Source organism: Felis catus, chromosome B2 (assembly GCF_018350175.1).
Source record: "Felis catus isolate Fca126 chromosome B2, F.catus_Fca126_mat1.0, whole genome shotgun sequence".
Classification (NCBI taxonomy): Eukaryota; Metazoa; Chordata; class Mammalia; order Carnivora; family Felidae; genus Felis; species Felis catus.
In genome coordinates, this window is record NC_058372.1 from 31,886,775 (window position 1) to 31,907,191 (window position 20,417).

At 41.6% G+C, this 20,417-nt stretch overlaps 1 protein-coding gene across 1 annotated transcript; it reads right to left on the reverse strand.

Annotated features, from left to right (window-relative positions):
- Window positions 1-11,713: 11,713 nt before the first annotated feature.
- Window positions 11,714-16,459, reverse strand: LOC101090518 (HLA class II histocompatibility antigen, DO alpha chain). The gene is made up of 5 exons (XM_006931614.4): window positions 16,318-16,459; window positions 14,894-15,142; window positions 14,179-14,460; window positions 13,898-14,033; window positions 11,714-13,659 (listed from the first exon to the last, which is right to left on the reverse strand). Exons 1-5 carry the CDS (start codon window positions 16,397-16,399, stop codon window positions 13,656-13,658), a joined length of 753 nt encoding a protein of 250 aa, XP_006931676.2. The 5' UTR covers window positions 16,400-16,459; the 3' UTR covers window positions 11,714-13,655.
- Window positions 16,460-20,417: the final 3,958 nt, after the last annotated feature.

Below are 20,417 nucleotides of genomic sequence, written 5' to 3' on the forward strand. Positions count from 1 at the left end.
AATGTTTTCACCAAACCCAAGGAATTGAGTTTAACTCAAGAATTACTAGGAAGTGTGAAGACACTCAGACGAAATGAAACCACCTTGTTCCACAAGTATAGATGAGGGAATTCCCAGTGTTAGCTTTTTCTGTGTGAAGAGGAACCAGGCTGAGTAGAAATCATTCACTGTGGGCTGAGTAGTATCTGGTGTCCTGAAGCCACCCCCTCAGGCTTGGCTTAAGTATTGGAACCTTGATGAAGGACGAGGTCTATGGGAACCAGAAGGTAGATGATGGAGGACATGGATGCTGTGACAAGATGGACAGGTCCACAAAAGGAAAGTGTGGGGTGGGGAATATCTGGGGTTGTACTGACCAGGTAAGAAGGACAGAAAAAGGATAACAAAAATTAAAGACCAGGAATAAGAATTATGAGAACTTGTTTGGGGTTTTAGAAACTTTGCACGGTCTCCATTTTTACTATTTTTTATTAATCTTGTCTATTTCCTGATTGGAATTGTCAGTAATATCTCAACCATGGATAAAAGTACAAAATTACAAATCATTCTAATATTTTATAGTTCAATTTATTCTTGGTGTTCCTGATTTGACTATAGACACCACTGTAGTAACCTCTGACTACAGAACATGTTTTTTAAAGGACAAGACATTGATGAAGCCATTGTAGGACTCCAGAGATAAAATGACACTGTGCTTTGAACCCACCAATGAAAAAGTGGCTAGAAGAAATGATCAAATTTTATGTAGGTTTTTTTTTATGTAGGTATTTAAATAACCATGTAATGAACAGAAAATTAAAGGCATTACACCATGTTTATTTCATTTTAGTTAAAATCATAGAACAAAATATTAAAATTGTTCATACTTAAATTTATAAAATATCTATTTCAGAGCAGTAATTATTCAGTAGGTGACATACATTAACTCATGAGTTCAGGAATCCGGTACGTCTCATTTAATTTTTCACTGCTTTCAAATACAGCATAACATCACAAACACGCACACGCACACACACATACACGTCTTATTATGAAAATTCTAAACATACAGAAAAGCTAGGAAAAACACAAAGAATACTTGAACCTAGATTCAACACCCATCAAGATTTTACCATATCTGTTTTAATTATGTGTGCGGTGTGGGGTGGGGATCTGAATCCATTTCAATATAAAGACCTCATGGCATTTCGTCTCTAAATGCTTTAGCATAAAGAGGTTTTGCTATGTAACCACAGTACTACAATCATAGTGAACAAAACTGAAAATAATTTTCTAATATCATTGATTACCATGTCTATATTCAAATTTCCCCATTTGTCTCTAGAATGTCTTTATATCTGTTTTTCCCTAAAGATGTTGTCAAGAATCACCCATAAATCTGACTGTAATGTCTCTTGGTTCTCTCCTGATACTCCCCAAACCCCCATCTTTTTTCCACATTGTCTTTTTAAAGAGACCAGACCAGTTGTCTTGTAGAATATTCCACAGCCTGAGTTTGTATGATTGTTTCTTCATGGTTTCATTTGACTTATTCCTCTAATCCAATGTATCTTCTATAAACTAGAACTTTGAACTAAAGGCTTGGTTATAATCAGATTAAAGATTTTTGGCAATACTTCTTCATAGGTGATGCCACATACCTCCTCAGGAGGTATATATGATTACTGTCTTGTTATCCCATTGTTGACGGAGCCAAGTTTGATCGCTGAGTTGAAATGGTAATAGCCAGATCTCTCTCCTCTGTAAAGGTATTTTCTCCCTTTTGTCAATAGCAAACAACCTATGGGCATGATACTTCATTCATCATGATGTGACTCATTAGTTCTCCATCATCTGTTCCCCTAATGATTTTAACATCAGTGATGCCTTCCCTGATCATATTAGAGTTGTAAAACATTAATTTTTGAATTCTATTTCTTCTACACTTATTGTCTGGCAGTCACACAAAAGGGACAACTTTTCTCATCAAGGGAACCATAGTTTCTTCTGAAAATCAGGGAATATTCTTGTTTTCAAGTACCAATTTTCCAAGTGAGGAATTAGAATATCACATCCAGTGATAACAGAAACGTTTTGTTGTTTGTTTATTTTAGCTTTATCTGATTATTATAAGGGCCTTGTGGGTTTTTAAATATTTGACATGTTTGATTATCATCATTTTTTGATACTTAAATTGTCCCAGATTTGGCCAATGAGAGCCCCTTCAAGCTGGCTGCTCTTTCCTTTTGACAAGCCCCTATTAGTCTTTGAACACTTACTTGTTTTCTGAAACAAGTTTGCTTTGTATTTTCCCTAACCCAGACCTGAAATCAATCACTTCTCTAAGAAGCTCCATTTCATTTCGTTGGGTATTTAGAAAACACAATCTGTGCACTTGGGATGCTCATTACTACTGAGGTATCGTTGCATTCAGTCTCTTTCATTCACTGGAACTAAGAGATACATATACTTACAAATCATTAATTAAAATTGACATTTCTAACTAAAATGCAACATTAGTGATTTAATTCAGATGCTTTTTAACATTAAGTTAATTCATTCATAATTAATTAAATTTAATTCAGATACATTAAAAGTCTTGGTTCCTAAAAAAACAAATCTTGGTTCCTAATTACATGACAACAGTAATTACTGATTTGTTTCGTCCTATAATATACATAACATAGTTTCAAAATAATAATATAATCTTACTATTAACGATAAAACTACTGAATGACATTCAAGGTTTTGGTAATTCTTTTTGTCCTTAGGATATGTTCCACTAAGAATATATAGTACTGTCTTCTAATATTAATTAAACTCTTTTCTTTGTGTAGTATGTTTCTGTTTGTTTTAAATTTTAGGGGGTTTTTTGTTCAATTTTTATAAAAAGTGTAAAGTATTTATATATTTCAAAAGTCAATATTCATTTTTATCCTTATTTTCTCAGACTCATTCCCTCAATTCTATTCTCCTCTCCCAATCCCATTTTCATCAATTTTTAGCTTATCCTTCCAGTATAGCTTTTTTCAAATACATACCTCTCTTCTTTCTTACCCCAAAGGCAGCACATACTATATATAATGCCTTCATATCTTGCATTCTCCACAAAATCCTAGAGATCCCTCCATATCAGCTCAAAGAGATCTTTCCTCATTCTTCTAACAGCTTTATGTTACCCCATTGTGTGGAAGTACCATTGCTTTTCAACCCTTACTAGACATGTTGCCAATCTTTTGCTATTACAAAAAATGACATGACAGTCTTAAAAGGCAGATGACTATATAATAAAGACTGCATGTTTGACATTTCCTTACACATATTAAAGCATGTTTTCAGGGCTCCTGGTGGCTTATCGGTTAAACATCTGACTTCGGCTCAGATCACGATCTTAGAGTTCAGGAGTTCGAGCCCCACATCCAGCTCTGTGCTGACAGCTCAGAGCCTGGAGTCTGCTTCAGATTCTGTGTCTCCCTCTCTCACTGCCCCTCCCCCACCCACATTCTGTCTCTCTCTCAAAAATAAATAAACATTAAAAAAATTTTTAAGTATATTTTATGTACACTACCAAAACTGAAACAGGAAGAAATAGAAAATTTGAACAGCCCCATAACCTGTAAGGAAATCGAATTAGTAATCAAAAATCTGCCAAAAAACAAGAGTCCAGGGCCAGATGCCTTGCCAGGAGAATTCTACCAAACATTTAAGGAAGAGTTAACACCTATTCTCTTGAAACTGTTCCAAAAAATAGAAATGGAAGGAAAACATCCAAACTCTTTCTATGAAGCCAGCATTACCTTGATTCCAAAACCAGACAGAGACCACACTAAAAAGGAGAACTATAGACCAATTTCCCTGATGAACATGGATGCAAAAATCCTCAACAAGATATTAGCCAACTGGATCCAACAATACATTTAAAAAATTATTCACCACGACCAAGCGGGATTTATACCTGGGATGCAGGGCTGGTTCAATATCTGCAAAACAATTAACGTGATTCATCACATCAATAAAAGAAAGGACAAGAACCATATGATCCTCTCAATAGATTCAGAGAAAGCATTTGACAAAATACAACACCCTTTCTTGATAAAAACCCTCAAGAAGGTGGAGACAGAAGGAGCATACCTCGAGATCATAAAAGCCATATATGGACGACCCAACGCTAATATCATCCTCAATGGGGAAAAACTGACAGCTTTCCCCCTAAGGTCAGGTCCACTCTCACCACTGTTATTCAACATAGTATTGGAAGTCTTAGCCTCTGCAATCAGACAACACAAAGAAATAAAAGGCATCCAAATCGGCCAGGAGGTAAAACATTCACTCTTCACAAATGACATGATAGTCTATATGGAAAACGCAAAAAATTCCACCAAAAAAACTGCTAGAATTGATTCATGAATTCAGCAAAGTTGCAGGTTATAAAATCAATGCACAGAAATAGGTTGCATTCCTATACACCAACAATGAACTGACAGAGAAATCAAGGGATCAATCCCATTTACAGTTGCACAAAAAGCCCCATAAAATACCTAGGAATAAATCTAACCAAAGAGTTGAAAAATCTATACACTGAAAACTATAGAAAGCTTATGAAAGAAATTGAAGAAGACACAAAAAATGGAAAAAGATTCCATGCTCCTGGATAGGAAAAACAAATATTGTTAAAATGTCGATACTACCCAAAGCAATCTACATATTCAATGCAATCCCTATCAAAGTAACACCATCATTCTTCACAGAGCTAGAACAAATAAATCATCCTAAAATTTGTATGGAACCAGAAAAGACCCTGAATAGCCAAAGCAATCTTGAAAAAAAACAAAAACAAAACAAAACAAAGCAGGAGGCATCACAATCCCAGACTTCAAGCTACATAACTGTAATCATCAAGACAGTATGGTTCTGGCACGAGAACAGACACTCAGATCAATGGAACAGAATAGAGAACCCAGAAATGGACCCACAAACGTATGGCAACTAATCTTTGACAAAGCAGGAAAGAATATCCAATGGAATAAAGACAGTCTCTTCAGCAAGTGGTGCTGGGAAAACTGGACAGCGACATGCAGAAGAATGAATCTGGACCACTTTCTTACACCATACACAAAAATTAACTCAAAATGGATGAAAGACCTAAAGGTAAGACAGGAAGCCATCAAAATCCTTGAGGAGAAAGCAGGCAAAAACCTCTTTGATCTTGCCTGCAGCAACTTCTTACTCAACACGTCTCCAGAGGCAAGGGAAACAAAAGCAAAAATGAACTACTGAGACCTCATCAAAATAAAAAGCTTCTGAAAAAAAAAATTTTCTGCACAGCGAAGAAAACAATAAATAAAACTAAAAGGCAACCGACAGAATGGGAGAAGATATTTGCAAATGACATAACAGATAAAGGGTTGGTATCCAAAATCTATAAAGAACTTATCAAACTCAACACCCAAAATCAGATATTGCAGTGAAGAAATGGGCAAAAGACATGAATAGACACTCTCCAAAGAAGACATCCAGATGGCCAACCGACACATGAAAAAATGCTCAACATCACTCATCATCAGGGACATAGGAATCAAAACCACAATGAGATACCACCTTACACCTGTCAGAATGGCTAACGTTAGCAACTCAGGCAACAACAGATGTTGGCAAGGATGCGGAGAAAGAGGATCTCTTTTGCATTGTTGGTGGCAATGCAAGCTGGTGCAGCCACTCTGGAAAACAGTATGGAGGTTCCTCAAAAAACTAAAAATAGAACTATCCTACAACCCAGCAATTGCACTACTAGGCATTTATCCAAGGGATACAGGTATGCTGTTTCAAAGGGGCACATGCACCCCCATTTTGGTAGCAGCACTATCAACAATAGCCAAAGTATGGAAAGAGCCCAAATGTCCAGCGATGGATGAATGGATAAAGAAGATGTGGTGTATATATACAGTGGAGTATTACTTGGCCATCAAAAAGAATGAAATCTTGCCATTTGCAACTATGTGGATGGAACTGAAGGGGATTATGCTAAGTGAAATCAGTCAGTCAGAGAAAGACAAAAATCATATGACTTCACTCATATGAGGACTTTAAGAGACAAAACAGATGAACATAAGGGAAGGGAAACAAAAATAATATAAAAACAGGGAGGGGGACAAAACAGAAGAGACTCGTAAATATGGACACACACTGAGCATTGCTGGAGAGGTTGTGGGAGGAGGGATGTACTAAATGGGTAAGGGGCATTAAGGAATCTACTTCTGAAATCATTGTTTCACTATATGCTAACTAATTTGGATGTAAATTTTAAAAATAAATACATAAATACATAAATAAATAATAAAATTTAAAAATAAAAAAATTAAGTATATTTTAGAAAAAAATATTACTTTATTCATTTTTGGTTCAGTTATTAGCATTCTTTGCAATACTTGTTTCATGGAACAATTTAAGAAATGCTAGGTGTACTTCGTGATGAGTGTGCAGACTAATGGATTTGACAAATGTAAGGTGTTCAGACTAGTGCATGGCACATTGGCAGTGTCCAATAAATGAAAGACAATAATCATAATAAAACTAATAGTGTTATTAACAGCAGAAAAAGTTTAATTACAGGCTAGCTTCCATTAGCTCCTGAGTAGTGATGGTGCGATAGAAAGAATTTGGGCTCCAGCATCATATAGACCTCCCCAGCCACCTTCTAAATGTCTGACCTTGGGCCAAGCTGTATAATTTCAACCCCTGTTTCCCCCTCAGTAAAATGGGTATAATTATTCTAAGCTTTCAAGTTGACTGTAAGAGAGAAATGAAATAATGCATGGTGGCAAAATATTGCTTTGCTTTGCTTTGCTTTTCTCTGTACTCAATTTTGTGACATAGAGCCATGGCAGGTGTCATCATCAAGACTCTTCCTAACTTCCAGCTTTGAATCCTTAAAGCCTGAAGCATGCTTGATATTGCCCCAGGTATCCCAGACATTATTCTAGGGAGAGAATAATGCCTTTGAGAGGCAGTAAGGCAAGCCAGAGAGAGGAGATTCTCCCAAACTGTGGAAAGCACAATTATCTGTGGGTCCTAAGAGAGCCCCGTTCCCTTGCAGCACCCAAAGCAGGTGGGGAGGCCTCTGGGGAAAAGGAAAGGTGTCCCACGTGGTGCATTTATCCAGTCCTGCTCCCGTGCACTGGGGCTCACTCCTCACCAAAAATTTCTCTATCCCCCGCCTGATGCAAAACAGCAAAGCTGCCACTGTGAAAGACCATGCAGGCTAAGACCCAGGCATCCTAGAGACAGCCAGTCTGGACATATGCAAGAAGACAGAAGGGGCTTATCTAATGTTCCAATGTGGTGTCAATGCCTTAGAACAACCATGAAAGAGGGAAGCCCCAATAATATCTGAGGCTGAATTTCCCAACTATTTAATGAGGGAGAGGCTTGGTTTTGAGTACAATTTAAGACTTTTTTTAAAAAAATTTACTACTTGCAAGGCATCTGGGTGGCTCAGTAGGTTAAGCGTCTGACTCTGGCTCAGGTCATGATCTCACAGTTTGTGAGTTCCAGCCCCTCCTTGGGCTCTGTGTTGACAGCTCGGAGCCTGGAGCCTGCTTCAGATTCTGTGTCTGCCTCTCACTCTGCCCCACCCCCACTCATGCTCTCCCTCTCTCTCTCACAAAAATAAACATTAAAAATTTTTTTAATTTACTACTTGCATTTTCTGCATGATTTTCTAGATTTTGTGGACCACAATTCAAACTCACTATGTATGAAAAAGCATTTATATAAAGGCCTGGCACATTATTTTCTTTAATGGGCAGCCACTGTTATTAACACCAGCTGCAGAACAGTGGGATAAGGCTCAATCTGCAGCAAATAAAATGGAATTTAGTAGGCGTCCACAAATGTTTTAATGCCTTGTGTGTTCCAGATAATAGGACAGGTGTTGGAAATATGAGATACCGACTTACCTTGTTGTAATGAAGCAGCAAAGGAAGACACACAACACAGCTCTGACACGTGGGAGAATGTCGTAGGTCCTAGTGAGAGAATGGGCAAAATACTGTGGCCTGGGATTGGAAAGGCTTCACAGAAACTGCATTTAATTGGGACCTGGGGAAGGGCAGGTAAAATGTTGATTGGTTGGCGGAGGAAGACAGGTCTAGCACAGAGATTAGTATGTGCAAAGGCAGGGAGGTGTAAACGTATCTTGAGAATTCTGTGTGACTTCACACTGACTGTTTTCAGGGGAGCTATTAGGAATAAGGTTAAAAATGTACATCAGGGACAGTTTAAGAAGGATCTTCTTCACCCTGTGGGTAATAGAGCATCCATGGAATTTAAAGCTGAAGGAAGAGAAAAGAAAATATCTGAGAAGCTTCTAGAGAGAAAAAACAACACATCATCACATACAAATTCCAGGATTATGAATATCTTTTGGCTTCTCAACAATAATGTTAGAAGCTAAAAGACTACGGAGAAGTGACCTAAAATTTCTGAAGAAATGATTTTGAATCTTGAATTTTACACGCAACTGCTATCATTCAAGTGTTTGAGTAGAATAAATATATTTTCTGACATGAAAAGCATAAAAATTTGCTTCGTATGTACTCTTTCTCAGGAAGCTAAAAGAGGGTGTGCCTCTCTAAAATAAAGCATTAGACCACAAAAGGGTAATTACTGGATTTAAGAGACAGAAGGCCCAACACAGAGGACAGGTAAATCCTGACAAGGATGGTGAAGGGTGATCCCAGGATGACAGCTGTGTCATTGAGGGCAGCTGGTTAGCAATGGAGCAGACAGAAGGTCGTGGGAGAGTTTTATCTGACAATAAAATAGACTGATTGTATTGTCAGGAAATTTGCGACACACTAATAATAAGTACAAATAAAACCAAGCAAAGAGAAAACAGGACAATTATTCGCTCCCAGGAAAACAAAAAATTGTCTAGGAAAGGAAGAGTGTGATTTACTCTATGGTTTGGCTGTGAGTAACTTTTACATGGTCACAATAACATAAAGACTGAACACTGACATAGCCAAAGTAACGATATAACTGTATTAAAGATGACGACACGGGAAGAGGGCATGTGTGTGGTATGAAGACGAAAATCCTCATCTTCCACAGTGGGAAGTAAAAGAGATGAAGCCTAAAGCTGAAAAATCAAGACAGAGCAACACAAACATGTTATTTAGAGACAAGAGTTAATACCAATAGAATCAGTTCAAAACAGTTGAAAGTTACCACTGCTGGGGGTGAGGACATTGTAGGAGAGGGGGCTGGAGACAGGACATTTGGGGGAAATCTTACATAGAACTATTTGACAGTTCAGACTATATGTGACATAACTTTGTTAAAAATTAAAATTATTCAGTATTATCTGAAGAAAATGAAAACATTAATTCAAAAAGATATGTGCACCCCAGGTTCATTGCAGCATTGCTTACAATAGCCAAGATATAGAAATGACCTAAGTGTCCACCGATGGATGAATGGAAAAATGAATTGTGATATATATATATATATATATATATATATATAGTGATATATGAATGGAAAAATAAATTGTGAGATAGATATAGATATAGATATAGATATAGATATAGATATAGATATAGATATAGATATATGCAATGGAATACTATTTCACCATTAAAAAGGTTGAAATCTTGCCATTTGTGACAACATGGATGGATCTCTGGGGCATTATGTAAAGTGAAATAAGTCAGTCAAAGACAAACGCTGTATGATTTCACTTCTGTGTGGAATCTGAAAAAAAAAACCCAACAAATTCATAAATACAGAGAACAGATTAATGGTTGCCAGAGGTAGGGGTGAGTGGGGGAGAAATGAGTGAAGGGGGTCAAAAGGTAAAAAAAAAAAAAAAAAAAGAATAGAATAGTAAGCAAATGAATAATGCATTCAGTTATAAGGAACAAAACTGCAGTCACGTGGAAGAGAAGAAGCAAAGTTCTGGGTAAAGTAGCATTGCTTAACTCTCATCTTGTGAGCCCAAGAGTTTGTTCTGCCCTTAGGACCACAGTGCTTCTTTCTTACAGAAACACTCATTCCTCAGATCTCCGCCTGTCGGTCTTCGTAAATAACATCTCAGTTCTGGTGTCACCTCCTGAAGTAGGATTCCAGCCCTCTTCTTCAGCCACTCTTTATCAGATCCTTTATTCTGCTTAATTTTCTTCATAGAACTCAACACAACTTTCAGGCCTCATATTTCTCATTAAATATCCTTTTTTGCTGGTGGTTTGTACGTTTCCTTCACTAAGTATAAGCTTTTGGCAGTAGAGACTATGTCTGGCTTTTTCACTCCTGCCCCCCAATCCCACAGCTAGAGCAACACAAGAGGTGCTCACTCAGTATCTGATTGGACGGATTGATATGTAATGTAGTCAAGCGATTTTCTTGACTACAATGGGTCTGTTTCACTAAACATAAATTAGAGCTATGAGTATCTTCTCAAGCTCCCTTTGCAACACTATACAGACATTCCTAACATTAGGAAGTCAAAATGAATAACTGCATTCAGCTCTTAGTCTTGTGAAAATTCTGAGTATGTCCATATCTGCCCTGCCACCTCCTGGTCCATGCAGTGCATCATTTATCTGCAGTGAACCTGATAAAACATGAAGGGCATGGGCTTTGGGCTCAAACAGACTTGAATTCTGTTCCCTGCTGTGACACTTACAGTTGTGCTACTTTGAACAAGTTAGTGAATTTGTTCAAGCCTCAGTTTCCTTTTATTTAAAAATGGAATGATATGGGGCGCCTGGGTGGCACAGTCGGTTAAGCGTCTGACTTCAGCCAGGTCACGATCTCGCGGTCCGTGAGTTCGAGCCCCGCGTCGGGCTCTGGGCTGAGGGCTCGGAGCCTGGAGCCTGTTTCCGATTCTGTGTCTCCCTCTCTCTCTGCCCCTCCCCCGTTCATGCTCTGTCTCTCTCTGCCCCAAAAATAAATAAAAAACGTTGAAAAAAAATTTTTAAAAAAATGGAATGATATTAGTGTTTACCAAATCAGATTACCGGGGATTAGAAAATACAATGTATGTGCACTATATGATACAAGCTGGGGGGGGGGGGATAGAAAGAGAGAGAGAGGGAGGATGAGTAGAGGGAAACTGGAGGCAGCCCACACAGAATACTCTTCCAGAGAAAGTGACTGAGGGTAACTTGGAGGAGTGGGTAGGCTGGGATATAGGACAAAGAGGCGATCTGATGCCCTCAACAGATGAGAAACATGATGTGTTCATCGTCTGTAGAGGCAACCCTGAAAAGAAGGAGAGTATGAAAATACAGAGAGGATATGCCTAATATCTATTCTAAAAGACACAGAAAGGGATCATTCAAGAATATAGGAGGACAATGTTTTTAGTGAGAGACTGTTTACTTTGAAACTAGAAGGAAAACATATGATTATGAAGGCAGATACATAAATCTGAATAATTTGGAATTGTTCCTAAAAGTTCCAATGACTTCTGTGTAATATATGCATAGTGAAAAAGCACACTTCTGGTCAAAAGAAAACACTTTATTTATTTGTTTGTTTATTTATTTATTTATTTAGAGAGACAGAGAGCATCCGCAGGGGAGAGGCAGAGAGAGAGGGAAAGAGAGAATCCCAAGCAGGCTCTGGGCTGTTAGCACAGAGCCTGACATGGGGCTCCATCCCATGAACTGTCAGATCATGACCTGAGCCAAAATCCAGAGTGGGACGCCTAACCAACTGAGCCACACAGGTGTCCCAAAATGAAACTTTTAATGACCTTATTAAACACTAGGGCAGAGATGAGAGAAGCATCTTTCTGAGGATGATCAAGTTAACTTTTGAAAAGCAAAAGATCAGCAGAGATCAGGGCATGTTGGGGACAAACTTATGTTGAGATGTCTTCTGAGAACCAACCCATTCTTCTTTCTCTGAGAATGATCCAACCCCTCTCCTCAGAGGTGGGTGCTCGGCAGCCACGTTTGTACTGTGGATCCTGTGCCTCTGGTTACAGTACTTCGGACTGGGATGGGCAACTGCCTCAAATGTGAACATCCGTTTGTTTTTTTAATAATTTAAAATTGTTACTGGGAGATAGTGGTGAATGGGTAGAGCTGAGGTGATGTACAAACGCAGGAACTGCAGGTGAACATATTAGCTGAAAAAGGTAGTCCACAGAGAGAGAAGAATATGGCTAATATGGCTAACATTAGAGGGATAACACAGACCTTATGGCCCAGAGAGAGAGCAAGAGAGATTGTTCTAGATTCTACTGGCTTTTCAGTCTGAGTTCTGTTCCCTTAGGCTTGGCTAAAACCCACCCTTGGTTCAGGCACCACTCCTGTATCTTTATTGTAAACATCCTCTCCTTATGTCTGTGATCATTTTAAGAGGGATTCTACTACTGGAAAACAAAAGTCTTGACTAGGACAATCCTCCCCTACTTCCAATAGGGTCTTCTTCTGGCCATCGATTTCTTTCAATTTATTGTCTCTTGGAAAGTCTACATGATCTCTTGGTTTCTTTCTTCTCCAGGACTAATGCTTACAATGCCAATCCCCATCTTGCCCTACTTACTTGTATCTGCCTCAACTTTTATGCCCTAAAAGACTTAGGTTCTCCAGAAAGGCTTCCTGGACAACCTCAGACCTCAAGGATCCCCTCTTCCAATAGCATCAGGCTATGTCAGTGGGTCTCACGTACCAGACCACAGTCTAAGTCTAGGATGGCTGCATCAGCATCATCTGGAACTTGTTAAAAATTACAGACTGTTACCACTCTCTCTACCTCTAAGATGCTAAGATCTGGGTGAGGCCTGCGCTTATTAAAAGGCCCCCAACTGATTCTTACATACATTCCAGTTTGAAAAACACTAAGAGAGAGATACACTTGAACTTTCTCTAAATATGTGGCCAGGTCTTCTACTAATATGATTGACCCCAGGTTAAGGAAGTAACCATGTTATCCAAGCTGCCTGGGATTCTAGGGGATTTGGAAAAAAGGAGATGACAATGTAGATTATGCCTGGACACCAAAGTCCTCTTCATTATGGAGTAAATCCAGACAAGAGTAGAATTCTCATGAACCTTTCCTCTCCTGGCAACTCCTTTGAGGGCAAATCTGAATTCAGAAGGTAAATTGCATGAAGTCCTCGTGAAATGGCCCATTCACAAGTAACACACGACAGGCCCCCCCCAAATGGATGAGTCAAATGGAACAAGATATAGCTGGACTGGCCTGAGGATGGCTGCCAATCCCAAGTATGAAATGGTCGTGCTAAATGGTCATCACCTGGAATCCCCTCTTCTAGGTCCTAGTATCCTTCACACCCTGAGAGAATTGGCCAAGACCTGGTAGAAAGCATATAGTCCAAACACAATTTAAAAATTCACTGCTGCTAGCCAGAGCTTTGAGTAGAGCAAAATGTGTGTGTGTGTGTGTGTGTGTGTGTGTGTGTGGGCGCGCGCGCGCGCGCGCGTTGGGGTGAGAAGGGGCACTAGTTGCTGCCCCACAAGTCCTGCAGTGAGTACCAGATCCAAGAGAGGAGACCTATGGGACAGAGGCTGATCCCATCCAAGGTCAGCACAGTGGCGATATACTTAGCAGACGGAGGCACTGAGTACACAAAGGCTGTCAGAAACTTGCGAGGAATCCATCAGTTGTCTGTCTCCTACAATCTGTTTTTCTCAGAAGGTTCGTTACCTAAAGTGGTGAAAACCATATGACCAAGGTTGTTCGAGCTCACAATGCTGGGGTCCTGTCTGATTGCCCACCTCCCCCAGACCTCACCCCCTCACTCACCTGTACTCTTCTATTCCCTACCCACTACTTGTCTATGCCACCCTTCTCTGAACTTCTTGCTCTCCAGAGAATGATCCTCCACCCCATCCTGTTCAGAGTCACCCATTCCCCTGCCCCCAGACTCCCGGGGCCTCTGTACCTGGGGGCACTGGACAAGCATGTGCCTCTGATGATGAGAATGGTGCCCACAAGAAAGCCCACCAGGCCGAGGGCTAGGCCAAGGGCACAGACCAGAGTCTCAGCGGTGTCTGGCAGCGGGATAGGCATCTGGGGCTCTGGGGGAGAGAGAGGAAGGGTCAGGGGGTGCAGTGAAGGGTCACGAGAGAGAGGGGGAGAGAGAGGAAGGGTCAGGGGGTGCAGGATTCTAGAGCAAAGGAAACATGGGTCTGTGAAGAGTGAGCTGGGGAGGGGGTTCCATACCCCAGTGCCTGAAGAGCGGCTCGTCCAGGCCCCAGTGCTCCACCTTGCAGTCATACATGTCATCTGCTGAAGGCACGAAGGTCAGGTAGTAGAACTTGCGGAACAGATGGTCAGGCTGGGAATAGAAGCTGGTCTGGGCCACCCCCTCGGTGATTATTTGACCATTGCGCAGCCAGGTGATATTGATCACAGGGGGGAAGATGTTGTCCACCATGCAGATGAGGACGTTGGGCTGGCCCAGCTCCACTCGAAACTTGGGGAATACAGTCACCCTCGGAGGCACTAGGAGGAATGAGGCCCTGAATCCCAAAGGCTCATCCCTGCAGCTGGGCCTGACTAGGACTGGGATTCAGGGACACTTCCTCCTATTTGGGATTTGCAGGCAGGGGATTCTCTGGGACATAACTGCAGGGGTGGGAGGGAGGCAGAGGGAGAAGAGGCTGAGGAGGGCAGTGGGGACACCAGGGGCTCCTGTATCTGACAGGCTCCTGAGGGGGAGTCCAGGCGGGAGGGTCAGTCTTCAAGAAAGAAGAGGGCACTGAAGGGATCTAGATCTAGAGCCTCCTGGAGAGACACGGGCTGAGTGAGAGAGAGGTGTGCCAAAGTAGATGGAGGCCTAGGAGGTGGGAAGAAGCTTCTCTGGGCCACCTGTGCTGACAGGGGGTGGGGCAGAGGAGTGAGGGAGTGAGGCAGAGGGCAGAGGAAAGGCTGGTACCGTTGGTGGCTCTGGTGCGGTTGGAGCGTTCCACCAAGACATCCAGATGGGCTTTGATCACCGCGATGCTGGCCAGCCCATTCTGTGGGTCAAAGTAGGCGAAGTTGCCAAACTCAGGCAAACGCCACACAGCCTCCCTCTTCTTCAGCTCCACAGAGAACAGCTGTTCCCCATCAAATTCATAGGCAAACTGACCCGAGGCACCATAGGATTGGTAGAAGGCTGGTCCATAGGAGCCCATGTGATCAGCTGTATTGGGTAAGTTCAGGGTCAGAGACAGAAAAGAAAATCTATCAGTCTCACCTAAAACATGTGCCCCATCCTGGGTTCTCTGTGAGGACAGAGTTGAGCTGTTAAGACGGTCCTTGGACAGTGGGAGGGTTGCTGGGGGTTAACAGAGGGAAACAGGCACATGCCCAACACACTGGCAGGAAGAGAGACACAAGTGCGTCTGGTATACCAGGTTGGGAAGAAGAGAGGCCGCCTAAAATCACGCTTGGGATTCCCAGAGTTAAATGGTAGCTGTGATCATTTGCCTTAGTTGTGCTATCGGGTCCTGTGTGTGACATGAGTGGTGGGGGAGGGCGGGGTGAGGGAAAATGATTAGGATGTGTCTAAGTGGAGCCTTGGGCACAGAGCTGCAGTACAGGTGGGCGTGAGGACAGAAGGTGATGGCTGGCAGAAGTAAGAATTAAGATTTGTGACAGAGACCAAACAGATAGCAAAAGGCAGCCTGAGGTATCGCAGAGAGCGCTGGAAAAGGAGTCCAAAGTTCAAGTCAAGATCATGCCCTAACTCTTCCACCTCAATGGATTATGATCAAACGCGTCTCTTTCCAAAACTGAAGCTCAGTTTTCTGAAAATTCAGGTTAGATTTTAATGGGTAAGGGGCCTTTCGAATTCTATGAAATTATATGTTCAACAGTCATTGAGGCACTACTATGTACCCAGCACGATGCCAGGCTCCAAGGAAATACAGCTAAACCAGCTGTGGATTCCTCACACACACACACACAAGGAGCTCATGTCTAGAGCAGGATTAAGACAGAAAAACAGTTAACTATCCACATGGTGATAAATACTGCAGTAAAACTGGACTCGAATGGGCACACTCCAAGCCAGGAAGTGGCACAGAAATCACGGTGCTAGGTGACAGTAGGATGGAGGTTTGGATCTCAGAAAGAAGGAAGGAATTGGGCATGCACTTGAACCTGACAAAGTCTGAACATGCAGCTGGCATAGCTGGACTGCGCTGCACCTGTATTTTAGATCCACAGTGGACATGACAGAGGTGAAAGAGACCGGAGATCTCTTGGTAAAGGAAGTTGCCCATAAACCAGAGAAGGAGAACAATGCAGGCTCTATACTGTCTCTCGTGTAACCCTAGATCCTTCTCTCCTCACCCGATCCCCCTCAGCACTCACCCTTGATGGCCCCGGCTTCGTGGGGGCTCAGGAGGCTCATCAAGGTGTGGAGTCCTAGGACTAGCCCCCCACTGAGGACCATTGCCCTGATGCTTTAACCAAGTAAGTTTTGGTGTGGGGCTGTGGTAGGACTTAAAGGAAGGAGGCGGAGGTAAAGAGGAAGAAAACAGATTCCAGGAGGGGGAAGACTCCCTGCTGTATTCAGCCAATCAGAGACATTCTCTGAGTTAATGCAGCTGTTGCTGGGTAAAGAAGTACAAAGCCTAGGTGAAAGGTGGAAGAATGCATTGGGCCCTCATGCACTGAGGAGGCTTGGCCCACAGGGGAGTCAAAAGGAGGTTTCTGTTTGGGAGGTGGCAGGGGCCTAGATGAACCGTTCCTACAAACTCCAAGGAAAGAACCTCTGGAAGGAGAGAACAGGCCATCAGAGAACCACAGAGCTGAGCTCAAAGGCTCTAGACTGATCTCTGGCATAGAGAATCCCAGTCTCTCTGTAAGTTACTACAGACAACTTTGGAGTTAAAAAGTAATATACACCATACTAAGAAACTTTAAAAGGGACATATTGGATACACAGTAGAATCAAAATCCTTTAAACCTTTAAATCACTTTGGAAAATGTTACTTTATTTCATTGTGTGAGGAAAAAGATGTGTAATTGTCAGAGATGTCTAGAGTAGGGAGCTTCAGTGGACTATTGTGAGGAGGACAGAGGGTGCTGGATAACCTCCATTTGTCCTTGGGCACCCTTCTCCATGCTGCCTGCGGGCTGACCCATGTGGACAGCATCTCCCTTCCCTCTGGCTTCTGCTTGGGCTCGGCGTTGGCAGAATTTAGTCCAACATAAAATAATACATATATAAAGATAGATATTTTCCAGATAAGGAAAAGTCTAACCAAATATCTAAAGGCAGTTTCTGAAAGATCATGAAATAAATGACTTTCAATTTGGAAGGGAACTAAGAAATCATCTGAGCCTATGACTCCAAACCTGGCTACAGAGGACAATCACCTGGGGAGCTTGTTAAAAATACCGATTCCTGACCTGAGTTAGAGCAGCCTTTCCAAGGGTAGGGCCAGGAGACCTGGGTTTGCAGCATGCTCCCTGGGTGAGCGACATCACTACTGAAAAAAAGAACTATGCTTCCAGCCTTGCACCCAAGACAGAGCCTGCGGAAGGCATACCTGATCTGATGGCTTTGGACCAGAAACCACATGCCATTTGTACTCACATTCTATTGGCAAGAATTGAATAATGACCCTGCCTGGGCACAACAGGGCTAGAAAAAGGCATTTTAGCTGTGTGTTCAGGAAAATAGTGGTTTGGCAAACATGTGGCACTCTGGACCATCCTAGCTCTATTAACCATGATTCTTGACACATTCGAACTTGTTTCTAATATTTTACTTATTTCAATATTTCTGTTTTTTAAGTTTCTTTTTTTAGTCTTCATTATCTTTAAAAAAGTGTTATCTAGGGGCGCCTGGGTGGCTCAGTCAGTTAAGTGTCCGACTTCGGCTCAGGTCATGATTTCGCCGTCTGTGAGTTAGAGCCCCACGTCGGGCTCTGTGCTGACCGCTCAGAGCCTGGAGCCTGCTTCAGATTCTGTGTCTCCTCCTCTCTCTGCCCCTCCCATGCTCATGCTCTGTCTCTCTGTCTCTCAATAATAAATAAACGTTAAAAAAAATAGATAAATAAATAAATAAAGTGTTATCTATACCTTACCTATCTTCCCTCTTACCAGATAAGAACTTTAGCATGCTTTCAAATTATTCATAGACTTCCTCTCTTCCTCACCAAGGTGTTTGATCAATGTTACTACTTCTGGTCCTTTCTGTGGTACCTCCTGACATTTTTTCTCTTATTGGAATAGAGAAACTTCACTTCTTCCAAAAATGCTTGAAGCATGAGTAGTTGCGTGGCAAATCTCCTGAAACTTTGTATGCTTGAGAATATATTTATTATATCATCACTTTTGAATAATGTTTAGCCATCTATTAAATTATAAGTTGGAAGATGTTTTTCTTTTATCCCTCTTTCTTTTTTTTTTTTTCAACTGAAACACACTTTTTTCCCCTTTGATTGAAAGCCTTATGGGATACACAGGTTTAACGGAGCTGGCCTCAGTTTTGTTCACACTGACTCCAATGAGTTGCATTCGGGTTTCCTATGCTTGACCTTGCTCAATTGCTACTGTTGCCCTTGGTCGGTTCTCTTTCAGGATCAAGGTGGGTGCTTTCCTGTAAAATCTTAGTTTTAATTCCTCCTCTGGCAGTTCTTTCACAGATTCTTAGCTTTGCATAATTATACCCACAGTGGAACCAACATCATCACATCACCAAGATAAATCCTCCTACTCCAACATGATCTTCTGCTTGTTAACAAAATAGGTCCAAGGCAAGCCACAACAGATCCTAATGAACCATACAATAGTGAATCCCATGCATAGGGAATGTTTTCAACATTAAAATTCCTAGGAGCTTAGGGGCACATGGGTGTCTCAGGCAATTGAACGTTCGACTCTTGATTTTGGCTCAGGTCATGATCCAGGGGTAGTAGGATCTCTCTCCCTCTGCCCTTCTCCCCTACTGGCACATTCTCTCTAAAATAAAAAATAAATAAATAACATAAATAACATAACAAATATAATATAAAAAATAAAATAAAATCCCTAGGAGTTTAAAGGGCTGGGATAAAATTACAAAGAACCTTGCCCTTGGCAGGCTCACAGGGCTTAGGTCAGGCAGTCCTGGGCTCCAGCGGGTGTTTTCCTCTTTAATACCACCCCAACGTCTTTTTGCATCCAGTGTTTCAGTTAAGAATTCAGTCAGTCTTTCTGTCTGGAAGCTTTTAGAATTGTCTCATTACCTTTGATCTTTTAAATTTTTGTTATATTGTATCTAAAAAGGGTTTTTCCTTCTCTTGCCATGGGATATTATGGATCCTCTGTAGATTTTCATTCTGAGATTCATCTCTTTATTTCTATAATACTTTCCTCCTCCCTGTTTTAATTTTTTCTTTTTTTTAAATTTTTTATCTTTATTGATTTTTGAGAGAGAGAGAGACAGACAGACAGAGCGCCAGCAGGAGAAAGAGGGAGACACAGAATCGGAAGCAGACTCCAGGCTCCGAGCTGTCAGCTCAAAGCAAGATGCGGGGCTCGGGGCTTGAACTCACAGACCAGAGATTGTAACCTGAGCCAAAGTCAGACACCCAACCCACCAAGCCACCCAGGCGTCCCTAATTTTTTTTCTCTTTATGAAATTCCTATTGTCTCTATTTAGGCACTTCTCTCCCCAATCTCTTTTGACATCTCTATTTTTTTTTCTTCTTTTTAAATTGTTTAATGTTTACTTATTTTTGAGAGAGAGAGATAGGGTATGAACAGGGAAGGGGCAGAGAGAGAGGGAAACAGAAGCAGTCTCCAGGCTCTGAGCTGCCAGCACGGACCCCAAAGTGGGGCTCAAACTCACGAACTGTGAGATCATGACCTGAGCTGAAGTCGGAAGCTTACCCAACTGAGCCACCCAGGCGTCCCACTGACATCTCTATTTTTAATTTTGTTTATTCTAGGAGAGTTTGTCAGTGTAGTCCTCCCACTTACTCATTTGTTTTTCCATTGTATGTCTCCACTATTTATTCCCGTTGGTGGGTTTTTTTTTTTAATTTTCTTTTTAACGTTTATTTATTTTTGAGACAGAGACAGAGCATGAACGGGGGAGGGTCAGAGAGAGAGGGAGACACAGAATCTGAAACAGGCTCCAGGCTCGGAGCGGTCAGCACAGAGCCCGACGCGGGGCTCGAACTCATGGACCGCGAGATCATGACCTGAGCCCAAGTCAGCCGCTTACCCGACAGAGCCACCCAGGCGCCCCTGGTTGGTGGGGTTTTTATTTTGACTTTTACATTTGTTTTCATGCCTAGAATTTTTATAGCTTTCCCTTATTCCCTATGTTTTTTCACATTATAACAGCGTTTCTTATTTATTTTTTTTTTATTTTTTTTTTAACGTTTATTTATTTTTGGGACAGAGAGAGACAGAGCATGAACGGGAGAGGGGCAGAGAGAGAGGGAGACACAGAATCGGAAACAGGCTCCAGG